This window comes from Silurus aristotelis (genome assembly GCF_946808225.1).
Source record: "Silurus aristotelis genome assembly, chromosome: 20".
NCBI classification, from domain to species: Eukaryota; Metazoa; Chordata; class Actinopteri; order Siluriformes; family Siluridae; genus Silurus; species Silurus aristotelis.
The window spans coordinates 13,287,941-13,310,788 of NC_139593.1; the positions used below are offsets into that span (position 1 = coordinate 13,287,941).

General features: G+C 37.5%; 2 protein-coding genes across 4 annotated transcripts; both read left to right on the forward strand.

Moving 5' to 3' along the window:
- Positions 1 to 5,069: 5,069 nt before the first annotated feature.
- On the forward strand, positions 5,070 to 11,819 carry tceanc (transcription elongation factor A N-terminal and central domain containing). 2 transcript variants are annotated; one of them, XM_083522422.1, is made up of 2 exons: positions 5,070 to 5,416; positions 8,278 to 10,157. In XM_083522422.1, the coding sequence occupies exons 1-2, from the start codon at positions 5,296 to 5,298 to the stop codon at positions 9,351 to 9,353; spliced, it is 1,197 nt and encodes a 398-aa protein (XP_083378548.1). In that variant the 5' UTR covers positions 5,070 to 5,295; the 3' UTR covers positions 9,354 to 10,157. The 2 variants fall into 2 exon arrangements, with proteins under 2 accessions (XP_083378548.1, XP_083378549.1); XM_083522423.1 differs by lacking the exon at positions 5,070 to 5,416 and adding an exon at positions 7,757 to 7,883 and having other exon boundaries at positions 8,278 to 11,819.
- A 114-nt stretch (positions 11,820 to 11,933) lies between these two features.
- Positions 11,934 to 18,175, forward strand: rab9a (RAB9A, member RAS oncogene family). Of its 2 annotated transcripts, none has more exons than XM_083522506.1 (2): positions 11,934 to 13,270; positions 15,981 to 18,175. In XM_083522506.1, exon 2 carries the CDS (start codon positions 16,003 to 16,005, stop codon positions 16,609 to 16,611), a length of 609 nt encoding a protein of 202 aa, XP_083378632.1. In that variant the 5' UTR covers positions 11,934 to 13,270; positions 15,981 to 16,002; the 3' UTR covers positions 16,612 to 18,175. The 2 variants fall into 2 exon arrangements, with proteins under 2 accessions (XP_083378632.1, XP_083378633.1); XM_083522507.1 differs by lacking the exon at positions 11,934 to 13,270 and adding an exon at positions 13,321 to 13,477.
- Positions 18,176 to 22,848: the final 4,673 nt, after the last annotated feature.

Sequence of the window (22,848 nt, forward strand, 5' to 3'; positions counted from 1 at the left end):
ATGATGGCGACTGTGGCAAGAAAAAACTCCCTTCGATGTTATGAGGAAGAAACCTTGAGAGGAACCAGACTCAAAAGGGGAACCCATCCTCATTTTGGTAACATCGTGAGTGTGATTATAGTCTTTAAACAATACAGAAAACTGGAGAGTGAGAACTAACATAAGCACTGGAATGTAAGATAATGAGTAATGTCCTTACCTCTCTTAAAAAATAATTTTAAATTATTAATTATTGAATCAACATTAGCTCAGCGTTCATCATAGATCCAACACCAGCTTCTTCAATCCCGAGTTACTATGCTTCCTACATCCACCTTGGATATCGCTCTGCCATCCTGCTTAGCTGAGGACCACTCGGCCACTGAACATAATAGGACATGTCACAAGTGTGTTCGAACATCTTGTTTACGAGTGCTAATGAACACTTGTGTATATAACTTTGTCTTATGTTTGTCTTTTCTGGTTTTTGTCATTTTTGGTTTAGACCATGCTCAGGTTTATGTTTGTTTCATGTTTTTTTGTATTTTGTTTAATGATCTTTGTTTCTTTGTGTTAAATTGCACACAAAGCCACTACAGAAAAAGCAAAAACACAATTTGAGAGCAACACAGGAGCACATGTATGGAAGTCTAAAATATACGTGAACAAAAGAACCTGTATGTAGCAGACGTGTAAATATTAACAGCAATAAAACATTACTTTGAGTAAACACATGAAATGGGTGTGGCCTGGCCAGAACTCACATTTCCGAGCCTCAATTCTGAGATGTTGACATAAATTAAAAGATTTGAGTGAAAATGTTGACAGTGCTGACCTACTAAACACCCCCTCCCACCCCCAACACACACACACACACACACACACACACACACACACACACACAGATTTATTCTCGCCTCTGTGTGCAGGCTATCATGTTAACACTCATTGCACGTCTCTAGTTTAGAATGTGATCCCGTGCCTCCAGGAACAAAGGGCCTTCGCTACTTGCTGGGAGTCTTTTGTCAGAGGACAGCTGAAGAAAGAAAATTTCAGAACCCCACCCCTCCTTCTCTCCCTTTCTCTCTCTCCCCCCCCCTTCCTCTCTGTCTCTTTAAGACTTGCTGCTTCATGCCTTTCTCCTTTGCTCTCTTCTCATCTCATTCATTGCCATTCCATTGGCTTTGTCACTCTGTCTCTGTCTCTCTTTCCCTCTCTTACTATCAACCCTTTCTTTCTTTCTATCTCTCAATTTCTCCTTATCCTTTGAGTTGAATGCAGCAGTGTGTGTTCTTGCTTGTCAGGCGTAAGGAGGGGCTAAGGAGACTGAAAGAGAGATATACAGAAAGAATAGAGAGAGAGAGGGTGTGTGTGTGTGTGTGTGTGTGTGTGTGTGAGGAAGAGAGAGAGAGAGAGAGAGAGAGAATAGAAAGAGGAGATGAAGAAAAGGAATGTGCAGATTGTTGTGAAATCGGATGGAGGTGGGGGGAGGACGCTGCAACTTGCAACACACTCAAGAAGTGTCGCCATGGGACTTGTGCTGCATCCCTCATTCCCTCATTCAACGGATATTGTGACAAAACTGACGAGCTTCAAAATGTGGATATTTGTCATTTTATATATATATATATATATATATATATATATATATATATATATATATATATATATATATATATATATATATCATTACAAAGATTAAACATGATATAAATGATTACAATCACAACCAATTCCTGCTCCGTATCATCCGCATTTTTTTTTTCACACATAATAAGCTCACTATATATTAATTCATTATGTCCTAAGTGAGCGTGTGCACCTGTTCATGCTGTCTGGTAATTAATGGCAACCAACGCTAATTCCAGACAGTTCTCCCTTTGTCCCTCTCTTTGCCCACAGCATTCTCATGACTGTCTGCTGCGTGAGACAGCGTGTAGGAGGGGCTGTTATGGTACGAAGTGCACTTGCTAGGTCGTTTACACAGTGATTGTCTCGTTTCTATGATGTCATATATATAAAAAAAGGTCACACCAGTCATTCTTTGCGAATAAACTATGCTTTGAATATGATCTCATTCAGCACATAAGTGAGGTCATGTCATTCTGGTTTATTAATGCAAGGCAAATTTGTCTTAAAGAGGGATTTATAACCATGATGTCATAATGAAGGCATTGCTGTTATCTCAAGGGCCTTGAAAAGCTGTATCTGTTTGGACAGGATGATTAAATAATAAATTATAATAATAATAACAAAAAACATAGAAGAAAAGCTGTTTACGACTTGTAATTTTCAATTAAATACAATAATGGACGTTGTCTTAAAGCAGCTTTACACAGCAGCAATAAAATAATATATACAGTATCTCACAAAAGTGAGTACACCCCTCACATTTCAGCAACCATTTTAGTGTCTCTTCTCAAGGGACAATACTATAGAAATGAAACTTGGATATATTTTAGAGCAGACATTGTGCAGCTTGTACAGCAGTATAGATATAGTGTCCTCTAAAAATAACTCAACATACAGCCATTACTGGCAACAAAAGTGAGTACACCCTAAGTGATAACAGCTGTACGTTGTGCAACCATGCAAAGCCGCATGTCCTATTATAGTCGTGTTTTTGTCTGCCTTACAAGACCATACAAATTTGTGTATCTTGTATTAGAGCAGTTCAAATTAGGATATTTGAGTAGAATTCTCTCAGACTGACCACTGGATGTTCAACATGGCACCTCATGGCAAAGAGTCTCTGAAGATTTGAGAATTAGAATTGTTGCTTTCCACAAAGATTCCCAGGCTATGAGAAGTTCGGTAACACCCTGAAACTGAGTTGCAGTACAGTTGCCAGGGTCATTTAGAGTTTTCCCAAGACAGGTTCCACTTAGAATAGGCCTCGCAATGTTTCAATCAAAGAAGTCGAGTCCTCGGTGCAGGTGCAGAAGCTGGCATAAAAAAACAGACACATGAGTGCTACCAGCATTGTCATTATGGAGGAGTGGAAGAGGATCCCAGCAACAACCTGCGCAGCTCGAGTAAATTCCATGCCCAGGAGGATTAAGGCAGTGTTAAATAACAAGACCATAGTTAGTTCTCAGAGTCCTAGTTTAGGTTTTTTGTGATACTTGACAAGCAACAAGGTGATAATTAGCAATGAACAAAACTGGGTGCATAATGAATGTAGCCTGTGCCTAAAATAAATCTCAAAATGAAATAAATTGACATGGTTGGAGTTTTTTGTTGTTGTTGTTGCATGAATTACAAACCTAAAACACAGTGTGGTGCTTCCCTACATTGTTGCACAATAAAAAAATAAATGAAAGGCTAAAAACTATGCTGGTAATACTGCCCAGGCTGTAATAAGTGGCCACTTCTCTGCCACTGTAGTGTGTTCCCAGAAAAGAAGAAAGATTCATGGGGAGAAAAAGACCTGTGAGTCACTTGATTATAAACACAGCCGGTTTCTTTCACTCTCAGACTCTCTCTTTCTCTCTGTATGTCTCTCCATCTCTCTTTTTATATCTTTGTGTGTCTCTCTCTCTTTCTCTCCCTCTCTTTCTCACACACTCACTCACACAAACACAAACATACAAATCTCTATGAGCCTTCCCACCCCACAGTTCACGATCACAGTCGAGAAGGTCAACGATACATAAACACTAAACTCCAGAGTAAAAGTAGGAAAGGGAATTCCAGAGTAAATGGTGTCTTCACCCAAACATCACAGATAGATGAGCAGTGCTGGTCCTGCAGCTCAACATTGCACATAAAAGCATAGCACAGTTTTCAGGAAGGTAAATAACACTAATCATATAACAGTTTTAGGCAATAACATACAATAACACGTAATATTATCAAATGTTCTGAAGTCATAACACAATTAACAAGGTCTTATTGATCCAAAACCCAAACAAAGACTTGTCATAGTCAAAACTATTGCAGATTCCAATTGGAACAAGTGTTTGCGGTTTTTGAGTTTACTTTCATATAAACATAACAGAGAATAGTAAAGAGAGCGCACAGGAAAATAGGACTATAGATCTAATGGCCAAGCAAATTAGAGCTGTAACATTCTTTAAAAATATCTAAATGTTATGCTGTCCTTCTACATATATATATATGTGTGTGTGTGTGTGTGTGTGTGTGTGTGTGTGTGTGTGTGTGTGTGTGTGTGAGTGTGTGAGTGAGGGTGTGTGTGCACATGTGTGTGAAATATATAATATTTACACTAATATTTGGCCAAAAGCAGTGAAAATTTACATAGAACAGGGAGAACATGCACAACTTCACAGAAACAAGTCAAGTTCAGGTTCAAAACAGAGACCTTTAAAGCTGCAATGATAAAGAACCAGTGTTTCCAGCTGAACCACCACGCTGCCCATTGTAAATTTGTATTGTGCATTCAATTGCTTTCAATAATAATAATGGATTTGCTTTGTGTCAAAAAAGAAAATTGCAGCGACATCTAAAGTGTAGGAAGGTTTGTGATGCTTCAAAGGATTTATTTAATTTTTTTCATTGAATGAATAAATGTTTTGAATTCAAATTCAGGCTTACAGTGAATTTGTTCAGCGCACTTCCTCACAAGGTCTCACTCACAAGGTCTGTTTCACAGTGCCTCACCTTATCTTACTCTTTCTTCCCATTATGATTTGTTGAACAAGTCTCGGCCTGTTTCATTCTTTCTCTCTCTCTCTCTCTCATTTTCTTTTCCTTGCATCAGTTTTGCATTTGCAGCATGCAACCTCTCCACCTTCCACTGCTGAAATACAACTTTGGTACTTTTACAAGTTAACGTTGTCCTTCCTGTTCCCTCGGCTAATCAAGAGGCCATGCTAAGCCTTATCCAAAAAAACCCCAAAAACAACAATAATAAAGATAATCACTTGTTAATAAGCTAACACAATAAACAACACAAAGGTTTGTCATCAGATAATTTGCTTGGAACGGGATGAGCCAAGCCCCATGAAGAGTTTGTTTCCTTGACATTTTAGTGTTCTGCCTTGCCAAAATTAAAGTGAAGTGAATGGAGGAAATAGATAAGGGTACTGAAAATTGCTGCGCACTCGAGCTAGACAAGGCAAACAAGTCAGTTCTTCATCGCCTGTATGCTTTAAAAAGCGACAATGTGTGATGAAAGAGGCACGCAAAGAAACCACAGGGGAGCAGAAACAATTAAGCATTAAGCAAACATGCCTTTTGAAAAAAAAATAAAAATAAAAAACCACACAACAGTCAAAAACTTCAGTCAGAACTTATGCTGCATGTTTTTGTTGATCTGGGATCAGTTTCTGTTGTGTTTCTGAATAGCCGAGTATGGTCAGAGGTTTACAGTTTGTAGAAAATAAGTCCGAAAAATATAGTCAACTAGAAAAGTGGCTTGTCGTGATGTCAGACAAGACAAGGGGCGGCACTGCTTCATTATCTGAAGGGCAAAGTAACATTTTTATAATACCCATTTTTCCTTAGAGCAAAATGATTAAAGGTGCTGATTTTACATTGCTGGATTCACTGTGGTTATGTTACATGCAATTTGAATAGAGTTAGTGCAAGGCTGCTTTTAAGGGTGACAGCTAACCTCCAGTGCCTCCTTCCCAACCCCTATTACCCTTCTACCAGCACTACCATAACATGCATACAGAAAAGAACTGACGGCAGACTTTGCACTCTTATAACCAAGAATACAGCTGGATAATAAACTAATAGGCTAATCAGTATGTAATGAAAAACGATCCTTATCTTTACACAATTAGGTCATTGATAAATTTTGTACCCCTGCCCTACTGGCTCATTCAAACCTTTAATTTTACAATTCTCAAGAAGTTTGTAACCCTAAATGTTCTCTTAAAATGGCCGAAGTCCTAGTAAAAAAAAACCTAACTAGACATGAATTCTAACATATGGGACAGGGCCCACAAGCACAGTGAAGCAGGAAATGATTTTGCTTCTTGCATCCTCATGGCGTGGAAGAGAAAACCACAAGCTCTGATTGCCCTCTTGTGGAGTTTAAGGGAGTTTAAACGCAGTAAAATTCCACTTGCTTGCAGAAGGTCACACCCGGCAGAGCTCAGATTAGACTGCAGACACATTAGTCAGAGCCCATAGCAGGCCTTGAGCTTTTGGTGGTGATTGTGGCTCTTGCTGAAATGGCTCCAGACCTGATAAGAAATCAGATTTTCTGTTTATAAAGCTCTGATCTTTAAACAAATTCATTAAGCTCCACCCAAATACATTAGAAGTTAAACAGTAAGAGGTGGATGCTGAAGATAATTGTGTGTGTGTGTGTGTTGTAACTTGGTGCCTGTCACTGTGTGTGTAATTGTGTATCAACAAGACTGGGCTTGTGTGTTTCAAAGAATGTGTGTGTTTGCCTCTGCTGGTATTTAAACCCTTGTATATATGTTTGAGTGTCCGTGTTTGTGTATGTTTCACGCCTGTTTCTGTGTTTTTGGCGTTTATAAATGTTTATAAATCTGTGTTTGTGTTTTTTTTTTGTGATTAAGCCTGTATTTGTAATAGTGTTTATGTTTGAGCCTGTGCCTTTATTGATGTGAATTTTGACTCTGGGTTATACTCTTCAACTTTTTGTGTGTTTATAAACTTGTGTCTGTGTGTCTTTGTGATCTTGTGTGTATGGAATTGTAAGCCTGTGTGGGGATGCATTCTGTGTGTGTGTGTGTGTGCGTGCGCGCATTCCAAGACTGTGTTTGTAACTGTCCATGTGTGTGTGTCTGTACTCAGCTCTCTGTGTACATTCCTAAGCCTGTGTTCGTAATTGTGCGTGCGTGTGTGTGTGTGTGTGTGTGTGTGTGTGTGTGTGTGTGTGTGTGTGTGTGATATCAGGTTTCTTTAACCACACATTATTGGTTTCTGTATGTCTGGATAAAAGGCATGTAAGAAGCTTGTTGTTTCTTCTTTTGTCAGTGTTCTTCTCTGTGTGTGTGTGTGTGTGTGTGTGTGTGTGTGTGTGTGTTCCTGGATATTACCAACTCCCTAGCCTGTAAATACTGCAGGGGTTTACATTCACATCATATTAGCAGGAAATACCACTAGACCTTCATTCCAGGTTCTTCAGCTCTATGGCTGGTGATGAATGTTCAGCTCACTCGCCATTAAGCCTGGAGAATAAATCTACAAAAAAATAACTGCAATGTCGTATGTATTGTATAAGGACACTTGTATGCCTTATACTTATAAAACTTTCAGTCCTTGCATCACAATCTTTCCCCTTCTTTCCTTTCGACTGGTCTGGCCTCATTAATAAGGTTTTTTTGTTTTGTTTTTTTAATCTCAACAAAAATGGCTTAATGCTGTAGTGCTTGAAACATACACTGGAACAGTATGAACTTATTGACTGTAGCAGCTATTTTAGTAAATAATGATGATTGGATTTTATTTCTCTGTTTATATTTAGCATTTATATATATCGAGTATACATTGTTGTATAATAGATCTGAGCTTCACAATTGGATAAATCGCCAATGATCTGGTGTATTTTTAGGGTTATATTTAATGTTTATCTGTAAGAAGATATAGCAACATATATTTAATTTCGCTCCCATTTCTCTTCAGTATTGCAGTAACAACGTCAAATGCGTATCCTAGCACACTATGTAGTACGCGTAGTACGTTTTTTAACGGTGGGTTTCTTGGGTTGTTTGGACCATTAAAAAAAAGCAGTTTTTCTGTTTTACGATAATAAGCCTTCTTGTCTACTTGATTTATAAGCACGCAGTACCGAAGGATAAATATATATAAAAAAGCGTACTAATTTTCTAAACTCTTTAGCACGGTAGCATGCATAGTGCTAGTGTACCATTGCTGATACGCCCTCTAGTGGTGAGAGGAAAACATTTACGCAGGGTATTACAGCAAACATGGCGGCTTGGATTTAATAATTATCGGTAAGTATTTTTTAGTAGTAAAGGTATTGTGTCATATGTCGTTAAAATTTAACGACGAATAATAACATTTTGTTAAAGATTTTATTTGGACGCTAATGCTATTTGGGCATAGGTAATATTTGGTTGAAACACAAGGAACTTCAGCTCAAATAGCGCACCTAGCAGGCCTCTGGTTAAATAACAAATAGTTTCACATTTACTGCCTAAGTGTCCTTTTTAGGGAATTGGAACGGCTTATACGCCCTTTGTAGTGCACTTTATGTTTAAAAGAGACATTTTTGGGTTCAGCCTCACTTTCTGTAGAAAGGATATACAGTATGATGTATCGTTATTTGTGCAATGAATGTCAATTTACAAAATAGTGTTTCTCTTTTTTTTTTTTTTTTTTACTCAGGTGTGACAATGGAGGTAAAGGAAATTACACGTATAGCGATACAAATAGAAAAACTACTCAAGGAAAGAAATTATGAAGACATTTCATGCCTACTGAAAGAGATTTATAACACTGATGTGACATTACAGCATCTGCAGAGCACTGACATTGGCAAGAACATTTATCAGCTATTAAAATCATGTCCTGTAGAAAGTGTTAGGAAAAGAGGAAAGAGTGTGCTCTCAAAGTGGAAGCGATTGTACGGTTCGCAGCAAAAACGGGAAAATATCAACGACACAAATCGGAGAAAAGAATGTGAAGCAGCTAAGCAAGATGAACTAGAAGCAGCGGTACAGGACCTAGATCCAAAAGAGAAGGACAAAGAAACTAGTATATGCTTTAAAGTTAAAGAGAGTAATGTGGACCATGAGTCAAGTGGTTCATCATCAGCGAGAGACGCTCTCTCAAAAGCAAAAACGATAACATCCAGACTTACTTCAGAAGAAGATTCAAGGACCACCTTATCGCTTCCACTCCTCATTAGCAGCTCCACAAAATCTCCAGACTTGAGAAACAAATGTGCAGAACTCCTTATCCAGGCTCTAAACTCCGATCAAGAACATTCTGATCTTACGAACCAGCTAGCTCGTACTATTGAAAAACACGTCGATGCTCTCCACGGCTGCAATCCATCCAAATACAAATCCTGCATCAGAAGCAAGGTGGCCAACTTGAAGAACCCAAAGAATCCTCACCTCCGCCAGGGTCTTCTGACTGGCACATTGGCTCCGGAGGTGTTCGCCCAGATGTCTGCCCAGGAGATGGCTGGTGAAGAGTTACGGCAGCTCAGGCAGAGCTACACGGCAGCGGGCATCAGTGAACACCAGTTGCCACAGGGACCAGAGGGAACGACTACGTCAAAAGTGCGATGCCAGCGGTGTGAGGGGACTGACTGCAGGGTGACGCAGATCTCCCGTGGCTCGCTTTTCCTGCCTTCTTGGGTGAAGAGAGGCAGTGCTGATGAGGAAGCAATGACCTTCATGACTTGTGCCAGCTGTGGGGCGCAGTGGTACCATAACCGTTGGGTGTGCCTTTGATTTGACTCTGAAGACATTTAGGGTCTTTAAGCCTATGGGAGATTGGCATGGTGGAGCAGTGGGAAGCTTAGCCTTGTTTGATTACCTATGTAGAGTTTTGCATGTTTCCCTTTTTTCTCCAGTTTTCTTCCAGCTCAGTAATTTGTATTACAAATCACCACTATGAGTGTACGGTTCCCGGTTCCCTGTAAGGACCGTTGCTCAACGCAGGGTTTATTCCTGCCTCAAACCCAATGTTTCAAGGACTGGGTCCAGATCTATGACCAACTGGACTTGTTTGTGAGCCTGACCATGTCAAATAAATGTACCCTATTATTGCTAGAATTCATTTCTAACTAAATCAATTAATTCATTTCAGAGGGAAATTTAATAACTAAATAATAGTCCACTGTTATTTTAGTTAGTAAATTTCCCTCTGAAATTATTAGATTAATTTATCTATCTATTAAAGCAGCTGGTGTATAACATTTAGGTTCTGGGGTTATTTTGTAATGTAATATTTATATAAAGACAAAGAGACGTGCTGGTGGAATGAGGAAGTGCAGGATTGGGATCGACAGAGTGATGAGAAAAGTAGGCAGGAGTACAAGGAGATGCGGCAGCAGGTGAAGAGGGATGTGGCAAAAGCCAAGGAAAATGCATATGAGGAGCTGTATGAGAAGTTGGACACTAAGGAGGGAGAAAAGGATTTATAATGATTGGCCAGGCAGAGGGACAGAGCTGGGAAGGATGTTTTGCAAGTTAGAGCAATAAAGGATGGAAATGGAAATGTGTTGACTTCTGAGGAGAGTGTGTTGAGAAGGTGGAGGGTGTATTTTGAGCAGCTGATGAATGATTAAGAGGATGAAGAGTGTAAAGTCGGTTGGACCACATGACATACCGGTAGAAGCATGGAGATGTTTAGGAGAGATGGCAGTGGACTTTTTAACAAGGTTGTTTAACAGGATTTTGGAAGGTAAGGGGATGCCTGAGGAATGGAGAAGGAGTGTGCTGGTACCGATCTTCAAGGATAAGGGAGATGTGCAGACCTGCAGTAACTACAGGAGAATAAAGTTGATCAGTCACACCATTAACTTATGGGAAAGAGTAGTGGAAGCCAGGCTGAGAGAAGAGGTGACCATCTGTGAGCAACAGTATGGTTTCATGCCGAGGAAGAGCACTACAGATGCATTATTTGCTATTAGAATGTTGATGGAGAAGTATAGAGAAGTTCACAAGGAGTTGCATTGTGTGTTTGTGGATTTAGAGAAAGCGTACGACAGGGTGCCGAGAGAGGAGTTGTGGTATTGTTTAAGAAAGCCAGGTGTGTCAGAGAAGTATGTGAGGGTGGTGCAGGACATGTATGAGGACAGTGTGACAGCAGTGAAGTGTGCAGTAGGAAAGACAGACTGGTTCAAGGTGGAGGCTCTGGGCCCTTTCCTGTTTGCAGTGGTGATGGACAAGTTGACGGACAAGGTCAGACAGGAGTCTCCCTGGACTATAATTTACATGACAGAGTACATGTGTGTGAATGAAAGGGAGGGCAGTGGAGTGGTGCGGTTGCAGGAAGAAGGGGTGGTGAAGATGGAGGAGTTCAGGTACCTGGAGTCAACAGTGCAAAGTAATGGAGAGTGTGTTAGAGAAGTAAAGAAAAGAGTGCAGGGAGGGTGGAGTGGGTGAAGAGTGATAGCAGGAGTGATTTGTGATAGAAGAGTATCAGTAAGAGTGAAAGGGAAAGTTTATAGGACTGTGGTGAGACCTGCGATGTTGTATGGTTTAGAGACAGTGGCATTGAGTAAAAGACAGGAGGTGGAGCTGGAGGTAGCAGAGCTAAAGATGTTGAGGTTTTTGTTGGGAGTGATGAGTATGGACAGGATTAGAAATTAGTTTATTAGAGGGACAGCATATGTCGGACGTTTTGGAGACAAGGTGAGTGAGGCGAGATTGAGATGGTTTGGACATGTGCAGTGGAGGGACATGGGGTATATCAGTAGAATGCTGAGGATGGAGCCACCAGAAGGGAGGAAAAGAGGAAGACCAAGGAGGAGGTTTATGAATGTGGTGAGGGAAGACATGCAGGTAGTTGGTTTGAAAGAGGCAGATGTAGAGGATGGTATGGAGACGGATGAGCCGCTGTGGCAAACCCTAATGGGAGAAGCCAAAAGAAGTAGAAAAATATTATTTATATAAAGACATTCAATATTATTATTATTATTATTATTATTATTATTATTATTATTATTATTATTATTATTATTTTACAAACTCTTATTTTGTCCATTCACATTTAGGATAAATTCCAGATTTAAAATATGGCTGGAGTTTATTTATTTTTAAAACTGTGCATTAAACTCCACTCCACTCTGACCCTGACCAGAAGAACGCTTCTACTGAAGACGAATGAATACAAATCACTGTCGCGAATCATAGCAAATAGATTTGTTTGTCCTTTAAATCTCTACAGCAATAAAATGTTTAGTCTTTTAATTGCCTTGTTAATTATCCGTCTGTGCATACTAAAATGAGAATACCTCCTGCCTTGCAAAGTTGCTATTTCTGAAACACAGATCTCCTGTTGTGTATGTAGTGTCAGTTTTTAATTCTGATTATAATCAGTAATGCTGATTGAGCAAAATTCACTTATGAGGAAAATTACTTTGCAATTACTTACAGTTACATAAACAAAAAATGTAGAATAAGAACCAGGAAGGTTCAATGAAATGGGGGATATTCACATGCTAGCGCTAGAAATGTGCTCAGCAAATTTCAATATACTCATATCAAACAGAATTTTAATGTGTGCATAATTTACAAAGTTGAAGAAACAACGTTCTGATGATCACGCTTGAACTCCATCACCTTCCTGCAGCCATGTGACGCAAAGTGTGCCACATGTGCAGTGAGCATGTGACTCTGTAATCTGCAGTCTGGGGGCAGTTTTCCCAGGATACTTTGCTGCACAGTGCATCAATGCACAGCCTTTGTACACTGTAGGCTTGTAACTTTTCAGTGATCTGATATAATGAGTCTTGATTGAAAGCACTGTGACTTAATATATTATTTGTTGTACTGTTTATGGAGAAATAGGGGAATTAAGTTTTAGTATTGTGCAATTGCTTGGGTGGAATAAAAATATATTAGTGAGAAATTGACTGGTGGATTGAGTCGACTATAATCTATAAATCTCTAGCCTTGAAAATGAGGCGTTTTCTTTTTTTTTAAATGCTGTTTTGGACAGCGCTATCAATGACGCGGAGTCGATTCCGTTTCAAATTCCGAGTCGATTCATTTGGACGCTATTCCACAATCATGATCATCTGCCTCTTCAAGTCAGGAAAACTAGAGTTAAAATCTAGATGAATTATATTAGCCTAATTTAATTTACTACATTTATTTATCCTTAGATTTAATTAATTTAGTCGCATCATTCCCATTTGACTTTGGGTAACTTGGAGAATCGACTCTTTGGAATCGACTCTTATCCAAACTGTAATAACTTGTATTTTATAACAATGCAATTGCATTCGTGCAATTGATATCCACCTCAGCATTAAATGCATAAAGAAAAAAAAAGATTAAGCAAGGCTTTTATGTGCATTAACGCTGGTGCCATTGCACGTCAATAAGACTTAATGACTGATAACAGGGCGCTGTATGTTTGCTGAACAGTTATAAAAATAAACAAACAAACTGATAAGAAAGAAATCGTTGCCTCACACACGCACCTTACTGTCTAAACGATTTTTACAGTATTTTACAAGATTAAGTAGGTTTAAAGTCCCCCGGTTAGGAAGCAGTGACCCCTCAGAGGTAAAAGATCTGGTCATATGAACATGAGGGGAGAAGACCGGGGCGCCATGACTGGGAAAAATCCCCACAAGACCGGAGGAATGGCGCTGCACACACAGCTCTTCGACAATCGTCGATAAACTATAAAGGTAACAAAAATCTTTCTTGTAAAATAGCAATCTAATTTAGGGGTATTCTTGTGAACGTGTGCTTACTGTTTAGTTTCTGGAGCATGACAAGTTTGTATAAAAGTTGGATCAGTTTGCTGTGTAGCTAGCATGAATGCTAAACCAATCCAGGAAGCTTGGTCCAATCGTATTCGGCATATGAGAGCTAACTTGTAGTCATTACTTTGGGTAAGATATATTCCCTCTGATATTTTATTTTTTAAACATTAGGGTAAATGCAGAGCTATAGAGTTATAGAGATTATAAATCAAGAACTATAGAGTTAGCTAAATGTAGTGGATTAGCTTTTGGAGTTCACCTCCCTGTAATGTTGTCTGTCAAGAAATTGCATGTTGTTGGTTGTTTTTGCTAGTTCGCAGGTAGTTTTTATTCTTCGGTATTTTTTCCTCGTGTTATCAGTTCTAACTTTACATTTTCCTGCATTATTGAATGCTTAAAATCACAATTTTACTATGTAAATAATCCCCCTTTTCAAACAAGAGAAACATTGAATCAGAATCCTCTTTATTGCCAAGTATCATGGCTACAAGGAACTTGTCGTGGTGTGCTGGGACTGGAAAACATAGAAAAACTAGGAAAATTAAACAACAAATAAAGACAATAATGAACATACATGAACCTGATCTACTTTCCAGATGAATAAACTGCTGTCATGAATTCATCCAGCAAGCAAAGTCTTGCAAATTGTCTTTCAATTTGTCATAAAATTTGTATATACAAATGTAATACAAATATATGTATTTTGTTTTTAAGATGACTTTGAGACTGGTACTGGTTCATACGTTCACTGGTCACTTTACTTTCTACACATCACTTTGTGCTTTTTACGTGTCTCTGTGTACAGTGTATCAGGCCTTATCTTTTGGGAAAAAGTGGAATGTCTCAGTCACTGAATGCTTATTGTTTGAGCTGTGGAAGACTATTCTCAGCACAACCACCAGACTGACATGGTCGTGAATGCGGAACCGGTCTGAGTGTCTCAAGTGTAACCGAGTTGTCAGTTTCTAAGCAATATGTCTGTTTATTCCTGATTTTTTTTTTTTACGCTTCACCAGAATCGTTTTAGATCGTTCGAAGCAAACTTTGGAAAGCTCTAAAAAAAAAAACATAACTGTGATATTCTCAGAACTTTTTGCCTTGATTAAGAATAAGAAGTAGACTTCACATATATACCTTCTAGGTTGTCTCCAAAAGGTTCTCCAAGAACATGAGAAAACATCAAGCAAGTTCTGGATCTGTCTGGAACATTTGAAGCAGTTCAGATGAAGCATAAATGTACACATTGCTTAGAAATCTGAAAACTTCGTCATGTTTGGGAAACTTGTACCAGTCCCACATATACGAGCGTGTCAGTTTCATCCTTATACACAATTTCAGGATCTGTTTCTGAGCACTGGGCCGATATTAACTAGAAATGTATTGATTACAAACTGTTGCTCAACCTAGAGATAGATCTGAACCTGCGTTTTTTTTGTTGAACATTTGTTCCTTTTTTTAAATAAACGCAAATGTTGTACAAAGTGATGTTATTTTTTATAAACACTTTCAAACTGTCCGGCTCTTCTTTAATTAATTGGGTCGCATGACTGAACCACATGACGAAAAATACTTCATCGTTTTTGTTTTTTCTATATTTTTTTTCAATCCACACTACAACCCATTAAACAGCATTTTCAAAAGAATCCAATCAGGAAGAGAGTTTTATTGGAATATATGTTATTCCTGAACTGGAAGGAGTGAACCAACTCATGATAGGATTTAAAACTAAATAAGAAATAGACTTTACAATTATAGTTACCTTCTCGGTTGTCTACCGAAGGTTCTACAAGAACATAAGAAAACATCAAGCAAGTTTTGGATGTGTCTGGAAAATTTTAAGCAGTTCAGATGAAGTGTAAATGGTGCATAAATGTACACAAAAATGTGACAACTCCATCAAGCTTGAGACACTCGTACCAGTCAAACACAGGGTTAAATAAAAAAAGAAAGCTGCGTTTTTATTTTTTTTTTTGGGCTAAAAAAACAACAACGATACACTCTCAATGTGGGTAGATGATGGGGAAAAGATGTTTTTGTTTTGTTTTTTAAGTATCTGGATTAATGTAGATGTCGTCGAAGTTCTTCGAAATACACCAGTACAAAAACACTATCCTGCCAGTGCTGTGCTGATCCATGGAAAGAACAACTTCATGGTCACTTGTCTGACAAACAGGATAGAATGGGTTCTGTCAATAATTGCACACCTACAGTTTGACCTATATGGTAGTTTTTGCTGATGAAAATAACAACAGAATCAGACAGTGTTTGAAGTGTTTGAAGTTTGAATCCTCAATGCTAAAAACATACCCAGGAGCTAAAAGAGCTTTTTGGGTGGATAGACTCCCTCTCTAACTGTGTGACACTACCCAATCACAGGGGTCTATAAGCTGATTTATGAAAAGAAGTTTAGATATCACGCTGTTACACTCCTCACCGGGTCTGGTTATCTGATTATTAGCTGTTGTATTATAATAGGAGACAGCTGACTAGTGGGTAGGAATTGGTAGCCAACAAATTGAGGAGAAAATGTTGGGGAGAAAAAAAAGAATGATCTATTGCGAGGTGATTAGGAACATACCCTATATGAAAAGTCTTGCTTACAAATGTTCCTGAATGTTTCTTCTTGTGTCAGGTTGAACATTAATATCATCACCATGGCAGCCAAGTCATCTCTTCTAAAGGTGATCCTGCTTGGTGACGGTGGCGTGGGCAAGTCGTCGCTCATGAACCGATACGTTTCGGACAAGTTCGACACGCATCTCTTCCACACTATCGGCGTGGAATTCCTCAACAAAGAGCTGGAGGTGGATGGGCGGCGGGTGACTCTGCAGATTTGGGACACCGCTGGTCAGGAGCGCTTCCGTAGCCTGCGCACGCCGTTTTACCGCGGCTCCGACTGCTGTCTTCTTACGTTCGGCGTGGACGACTCGCAAAGCTTCATCAACCTCGGGCACTGGAGGAAGGAATTTGCCTACTACGCTGACGTGAAAGAGCCCGACAGCTTCCCTTTCATCATCCTTGGCAATAAGATCGATGTAATGGATCGGCAGGTTACCAGCGAGGAGGCGCAGAGGTGGTGTTATGATAACGGCGGCCACCCGTATTTTGAAACGAGTGCCAAGGACGCAACAAACGTCGCTGAAGCTTTTGAAGAGGCCGCAAGGCGTGTGCTGGCGCTGGAGGATCGTCAAGCTCACGTCATGCCTTCAGACGTTGTGGATATGCGTAGGAAGCCACGCTCTGGCAGTCGCTGTTGTTTGTAACAGCTGGATATTATGAAAAAGTCAATCCATGGACCATATAAAGCTGCATAATAGACTTTGAAGGACTTACTAGAGCTGCTCTGTTACTCCTTTTTTGACATCCAGGATGTATTGTGTCTAGCAGTAGTAAGTCAGAGCAGCTGGACATTAGTTATAATTGTTAAAAATATCGGACCACATGTTGGTTCTGGTCTGTGAAGCTTAAATCATTTAGTAAAGTACCATTAAAGGCTCTTGTACGAGTGTTGAAACATTATTACACAAATGAATTTGACTAACTGCTCTTACACACTTGAAATGACCCAGATTGCAGAAAACCTCTAGAGCTTCTCCGTAGCAGGTGGCGCAAGGGTTTGGGATTTTGTAGCTTCTAACCAATAAGTCCTACAGGTTTTGTGTTGGAGGCCATTTTTCAGGCCAGTAAACAAACAAACACTTACAGGGAATAGAGTTTAATTACTGAATTACTGCAACTAATGTTTAAAATGATTAAATGTGTTTATAACCACTTTCTGATTGATTTTAATTTGGTCAATTTACTTATAAGAATTGCAGTTAATCAATTTAAATGACTTTGCAAATCAGGATTGATGATTATATTTAAGTGAATGTCGATTAGACGTCTTGGGGAAACCCTTGTCAGGAAAAAGGCCTTTTTTAAAATAAAAAAAAATAAAAATTAATGAATGAGGAAGTTTTTAGATTTGAGAAATGATATAACATGGTCATGGTAGCAAAAAAAAAAAAAGCTAGGAAGTGTACTAAAACCATCTTGACTGAACATGTCTTTTGAGCACTGGATTTCTTTTCTCCACTTTGCCATTTTACTTCTGAAGGACAAATATTCATTCAGGCAGCTTTAAAAGACACTCAGACGAACACTAGTGTAAAACGAAACACTCCTGTGCACTGCTTTTAGCATCGCGTCGCGTCGCACAAACACCCTGACAACCAATTATAATAACTGCCTAATCGAACTTATGTCTAACTTAACAACTTGCGTGTACGTGCAGGACGCTTTCCTTGATTCATCAGTAGGATCAAAATGTAACGTAAATTTGTATCACATGAATATAGAAGAAAAAAAACCCATGCTCTTCCCCCAAACACACTTTATGCAGATGGATATTTCTGTGCTATTTCAAACTAAAATAAAAACTATTTGTATTTTAAATACTGTTTTTGCTATTATGATTTTATTAAGCATGTCAGTCCTAATAAAACAGTAATCACTTTCCAGGTAAAGGCCATATTTGAGATTAATTTATGAAAATTTGTTGATGTTTGTTTTTCTCATAGATACTAAAATCTAAATGTATGTTGTAGATTTTCCTCATTTAAAACCCAATGTCTTTTTTTCCTGTTATCTATTTTCTAACCTGGATGGATTGTTGCAAATAAATATCGGGGTGGAAAATGTATGCATATACAGGCTACATAAATGTGCCTCATCTCCTACACATCATTTGCAACATAACTGCGAAAGTTCAAATACTGAAACCCAACACCCTAATAAATGATGTTTTTTTCATTGTTGGGTAAATCTAATTAAAATATAAGTAAACGACTCTCTTGTTGTGATTTTATTTTTCTTTCCCTGTGTGGAGAAATACATATAAATTCTTCTCACTCTCTTTTTTAAAATTTTTTTATCAGTTTATGATTATGGTTAATGTCGTGGAATGGCTATGTAACAGATACGCTCCTTTTATCGCTTATGTTAGAGCAGCTGTCAATTAACGATTCCTTTTTTGATGTTGATTAAAAAGGAACATAAAGATAAAGCGTAACATCTTTTGTCCTGAAGGCTTTCATGGAGGTAAAGTTGCAACTGACACTGAAGACTCCTTCCAAAGATTTTAACATTTTGCAGAAAAGAAACACAAGTAGATGCTTTCAAGGGGGGCTACATGGAGACTACATGAATTGTCCCTTATGGATCTCTGTCAAGTTTTGAATACTAAAAGGAAAGCAAATCAATTAACCATCAGCTTGCATTGGCCAATATTTTTAAATCTTTGATCACTCAGAAGAGGTCATGAATATTTTATTAGAAATTCATTGACATTCAAATATTGGAAACCGTAATGCAATTAAACTGGTTTCAAAAGAACCGAAAGCATTTGCGTTGACATCCTCAATCTCTAGACGTTAAGTAATGGCATTATAGGCCATCTTTCAGAATTATAAAATGGTGTCGATTACAAAGCATTCTTGCAGATTTAGATCTGAAATGACAGAAAGAATGGGTGGGTTGTTCACACAGACTCCTTACTGTGCACAATGGGATAATTTATCCATTTCTGTGAAGCTTGGCAGAATAAATGATCCTTTGTAAAAACGTGCTTTTTTGTCTTCATGATTTTGTCTTGAAAGCAGGCGAAAATCATCAGTAAACTTCTCATTTGACACAAAGAACGATTAATTTTGAATATTGTTTTTCTGATTCTCTTTTGCACTTTTTCGAAATGATTTTAGATTTATCATTTCCCCACAAGATGGCGACAAAAGTCCACCTGTCAGTACTGCGAGTGCAGCCATCAACAGTCAGTACTGCGTGTGCAGACACATCTCTTTTGTAGTGTTTTTCAGTTATGTAGATAATGTTTTTTTCTTATCCAGCATCCCATTACTGAATCATTCCTGTTAAGTGTATTTATTTTCAATTGATGGAAATACAGTTGTGAAAGTTGTTTTGGTCTTGGGTATCACCATCTGAACATTTTTCATTGTTAAACATGCAGAGTGTTGAGGATGAAATGCTTTTGGATTTGCTGTTACTGCATTTGTTAAGTCAACCATTATCATTTTGTATTTATTAATAAGGGACATTATACATTTTATTTTGTTATTGTTATAAAACAATTGCAAGGAATTATCACTCAATTTGTGTTGATCATAAACAAAAAAAGATTCTTGCTCCTGTTTGCTTTTCCAATGGTGTAAAACCTCAAGAAACAACTTTCGATTGTTACAAAACACTCACAAGCAAATCCTCTTCAGATAATACTCAATAAACATCTGAATATCAACATTCATATCAAGCTTCATATCAGGAAGAAACAATTCTACTTCTCTATTTGTTCAATTAGAACCCTGTGTTACTATATAAACAGTAACATGTTGAAGTACATTATTATAAACCTGTGATGTGTCTTGACGCTTGCCCTGTTTTACAGAGCTGTCAGACCCATCAGATTTAAGAATTCAACTGCACCGTGGCAGAAATGTTTATACCGTGTTAGTGTGAATTTAAGGAATGAAACCCAAAACACATTCAATTTTCTCTGTGCTCTGAACACATGCACTAAGAAGGTAAGACGTGTTTGTATTCCTTAAGACAGATTTCGACTTTGCTTTGTGCTTGAAAATTCTAATGGGATTTTTTTCCAAACCGGTAAGCAATTTTCAGATGGAAGTGACCAAAAAAACAACCAAACAAAACAAAAAATCTAAAACTCTGTTTACACATGGTTGTTTAACACCTCTTGTATTTACACTGACACGATTTCAAGACAATGCATTTACACTGCACAACTGCAATTGCATCCAGGGCCATGGAAGGACCTCTTGCTGATAGGATTTAAAATACAATTTTATATGCCAAAGTTTGTGTTTAAATCAAGAGAGTCTATTGTGACTATGAATATGAAAAGCCTTGCCCTGTATCTACTGGACAAACAATCAATTTTACTTACCTGTGTAATTTTCTGATGGCACCCATGTAGTTCACGCTGCCTTAAATAAATAAATCAATTATAAAAGCCAAACTGTTAAAATTTGACTGCTGTTCTGTCTAGAATCAGTTCATAAATATGCTAATTGGTTCATTATATTCGGGGCACCAGCTTGTTTTTGTAGCTGTTTTTAAAGCTCAGTTTTGTGTGGATTTTTGTCATAATTTTTCAAAATCATGAATCATAATAGGCTTGATGGAATGAAGTACAGGGTGTGTAGTGCAAATTGTTTAGATTAATGCATCGATTTAAAAAGCAGACAGAAAGAAATGAAGATAACATCATAAATTAATTATTACTGATTATAAATTAATTATTACTAAAATTATTCAGACAACTGGTGCATAAAATATACTACACTGATTTGCCTATAACTTTTCTCTTCTGTTTGCAGGTTACAAAATAAAATCGTATCCAGTCCTAGCAGACACTGGTATTGCCAAATTGTCGTGTTATGAATCTAAATTGTATTGTATTATGTAAGGGGATGAGATTCACATACCCGGTTGTTAAACAGATAGAAGAGACAGATGCATTAACACATTACATTCTACACAGGTTGCTAAAACGTCTTAACATTCAATCTACTTTAATTGTATAAAAATAAGTAAAATAAAAAGCAAATAAAAAATATTACAAACAAGAATTGACTCAAATGTTTTACACAAAACACAATAGTTTTCAGTGGGAATAAATACTATTTCTAGTTTCTAAAAATCAGTGTTAACAATAGTCAAATGAACTTTTATAGGAGCATTTTCAAGCTTGAAATAAAATAAAATATGTAAGAAATGGGTTTTAATAATCTAATATATGTGCTTACTCTGATCATAAGACTAAAAAAGATTTCTTCTAACTTCTAACTCATTTTATATGATAATCAGTAAGTGTGAAAGAGGACTAATGAGCTGAAAAGTCTAAAACTATAATTTAATTTATGTGGATTTTGAAGACACAAATTTTAAACACATTTTGAGGCAAAGCTGGTATGTTGAATAACGACCAAAGGCAGAATGTGTTGATCATAGAAAATATCATTTTTACTAGAGAAGGTTACAAAAATCACTTTACAGGATTCATAAAACTTTTCAAATCAAATGGACTATGAAACATCTAGGACTACAATCCCATCAACGTACAATGGCTAATTATTTTCAAGGGACGATCAGGGAGAAAGGAGGGAAAACACCGTCTATTATAATTCATCAGAACAATGGACTACACATCACCTACAGAGTGAAAAAAAGAGGACTATCATCTTTCCATCATGCAATAACGAGGGAACGATAAAACATCCAGGCACACATCTTTTTATAAAAAAAAACGTACTCGTGGGCACATCCCTGCAGTCACGTCCCCTTATACCAGAACAGAACACAGAGCAAGAAACTTCAATATTCAGCACTGAATGAGTGGAAAACACTAACATGCTTTCAAAAAAAGATGTCTGAAAGAAGAGCGAGAGAGAAAGTTGAAACTGGTGATAAAATGATTTACACTACTATAGTATATATAAACGCTGTGAAAGCAAGGTTTGATTATAAAAATCCATAAATCATGAAAAAATCCTGTACTTGTACATGGCAGTTTGTTTTTGTTTATTTATTTATTTGTTTGTTTTTGGGGGGAGGGGATGACATTTATATGCACATAATAAAGAGAATCACTGGTTGAATCACAAAAATTGGTAAATATCAAGCCACGAAAAGTTCCACAAGAAGAAAGCAAAGAACCACTAAAAGCATATTTATAAAAGTTAAATATTCTAATGGGAAACTGAAGGTCCAGCGTTTTAAACATTTTTTCCCCACTATCACTATAAGACATTTTACACATTTTGGTCTCACTTTCTACTAGAAATGTCACATGATGCCACATAATTTCAGCTTTTTTATAATTTCTGTGCTGGCCGTTGCAATGCGAGTTTCACTCCTGGATGAACATTTACAGCTGTGGGGAATGGGAGGGAAAAATGCACCCACCTGGAGTCCATTTATTAATTTTCACATGCAGTATTTTAGCTCATTTGTTATATTAGTTTAAAGTAGTATTTATTTAATTCCACTGTTGATCATATTAGTTTTTCATTGTTTCATTTTAATACTAATACTAACATTTTTATTATTAAAATCTATTTTTTACATTCATATTGGTCCCTTATTTTCTCAGATCAAATTTAACATTCGTTATTCATTAAGATTTTAATATTTCCACTTAATTGTTTGTACTTTCGAATTATTTTCAGTAACATTGTTGCTCATTGGTTTAATGATAATAGATACTTGGTTTACAATTAATCATAACTTGTTACAATTCCCTTGTAGGATAATAATTCTTAAAGACGGAATAAATATATGAGTATTTGATTTCAGAATAGTGCAACATATCAGAGTTATAACACAACATAATGCTATAACATAATGCTTAATTATGCTTAGACATAATGCTATAATTTTTTAGAAAATTTCAGGTTTAGTTTATTGATTTGAAGTGCATCATA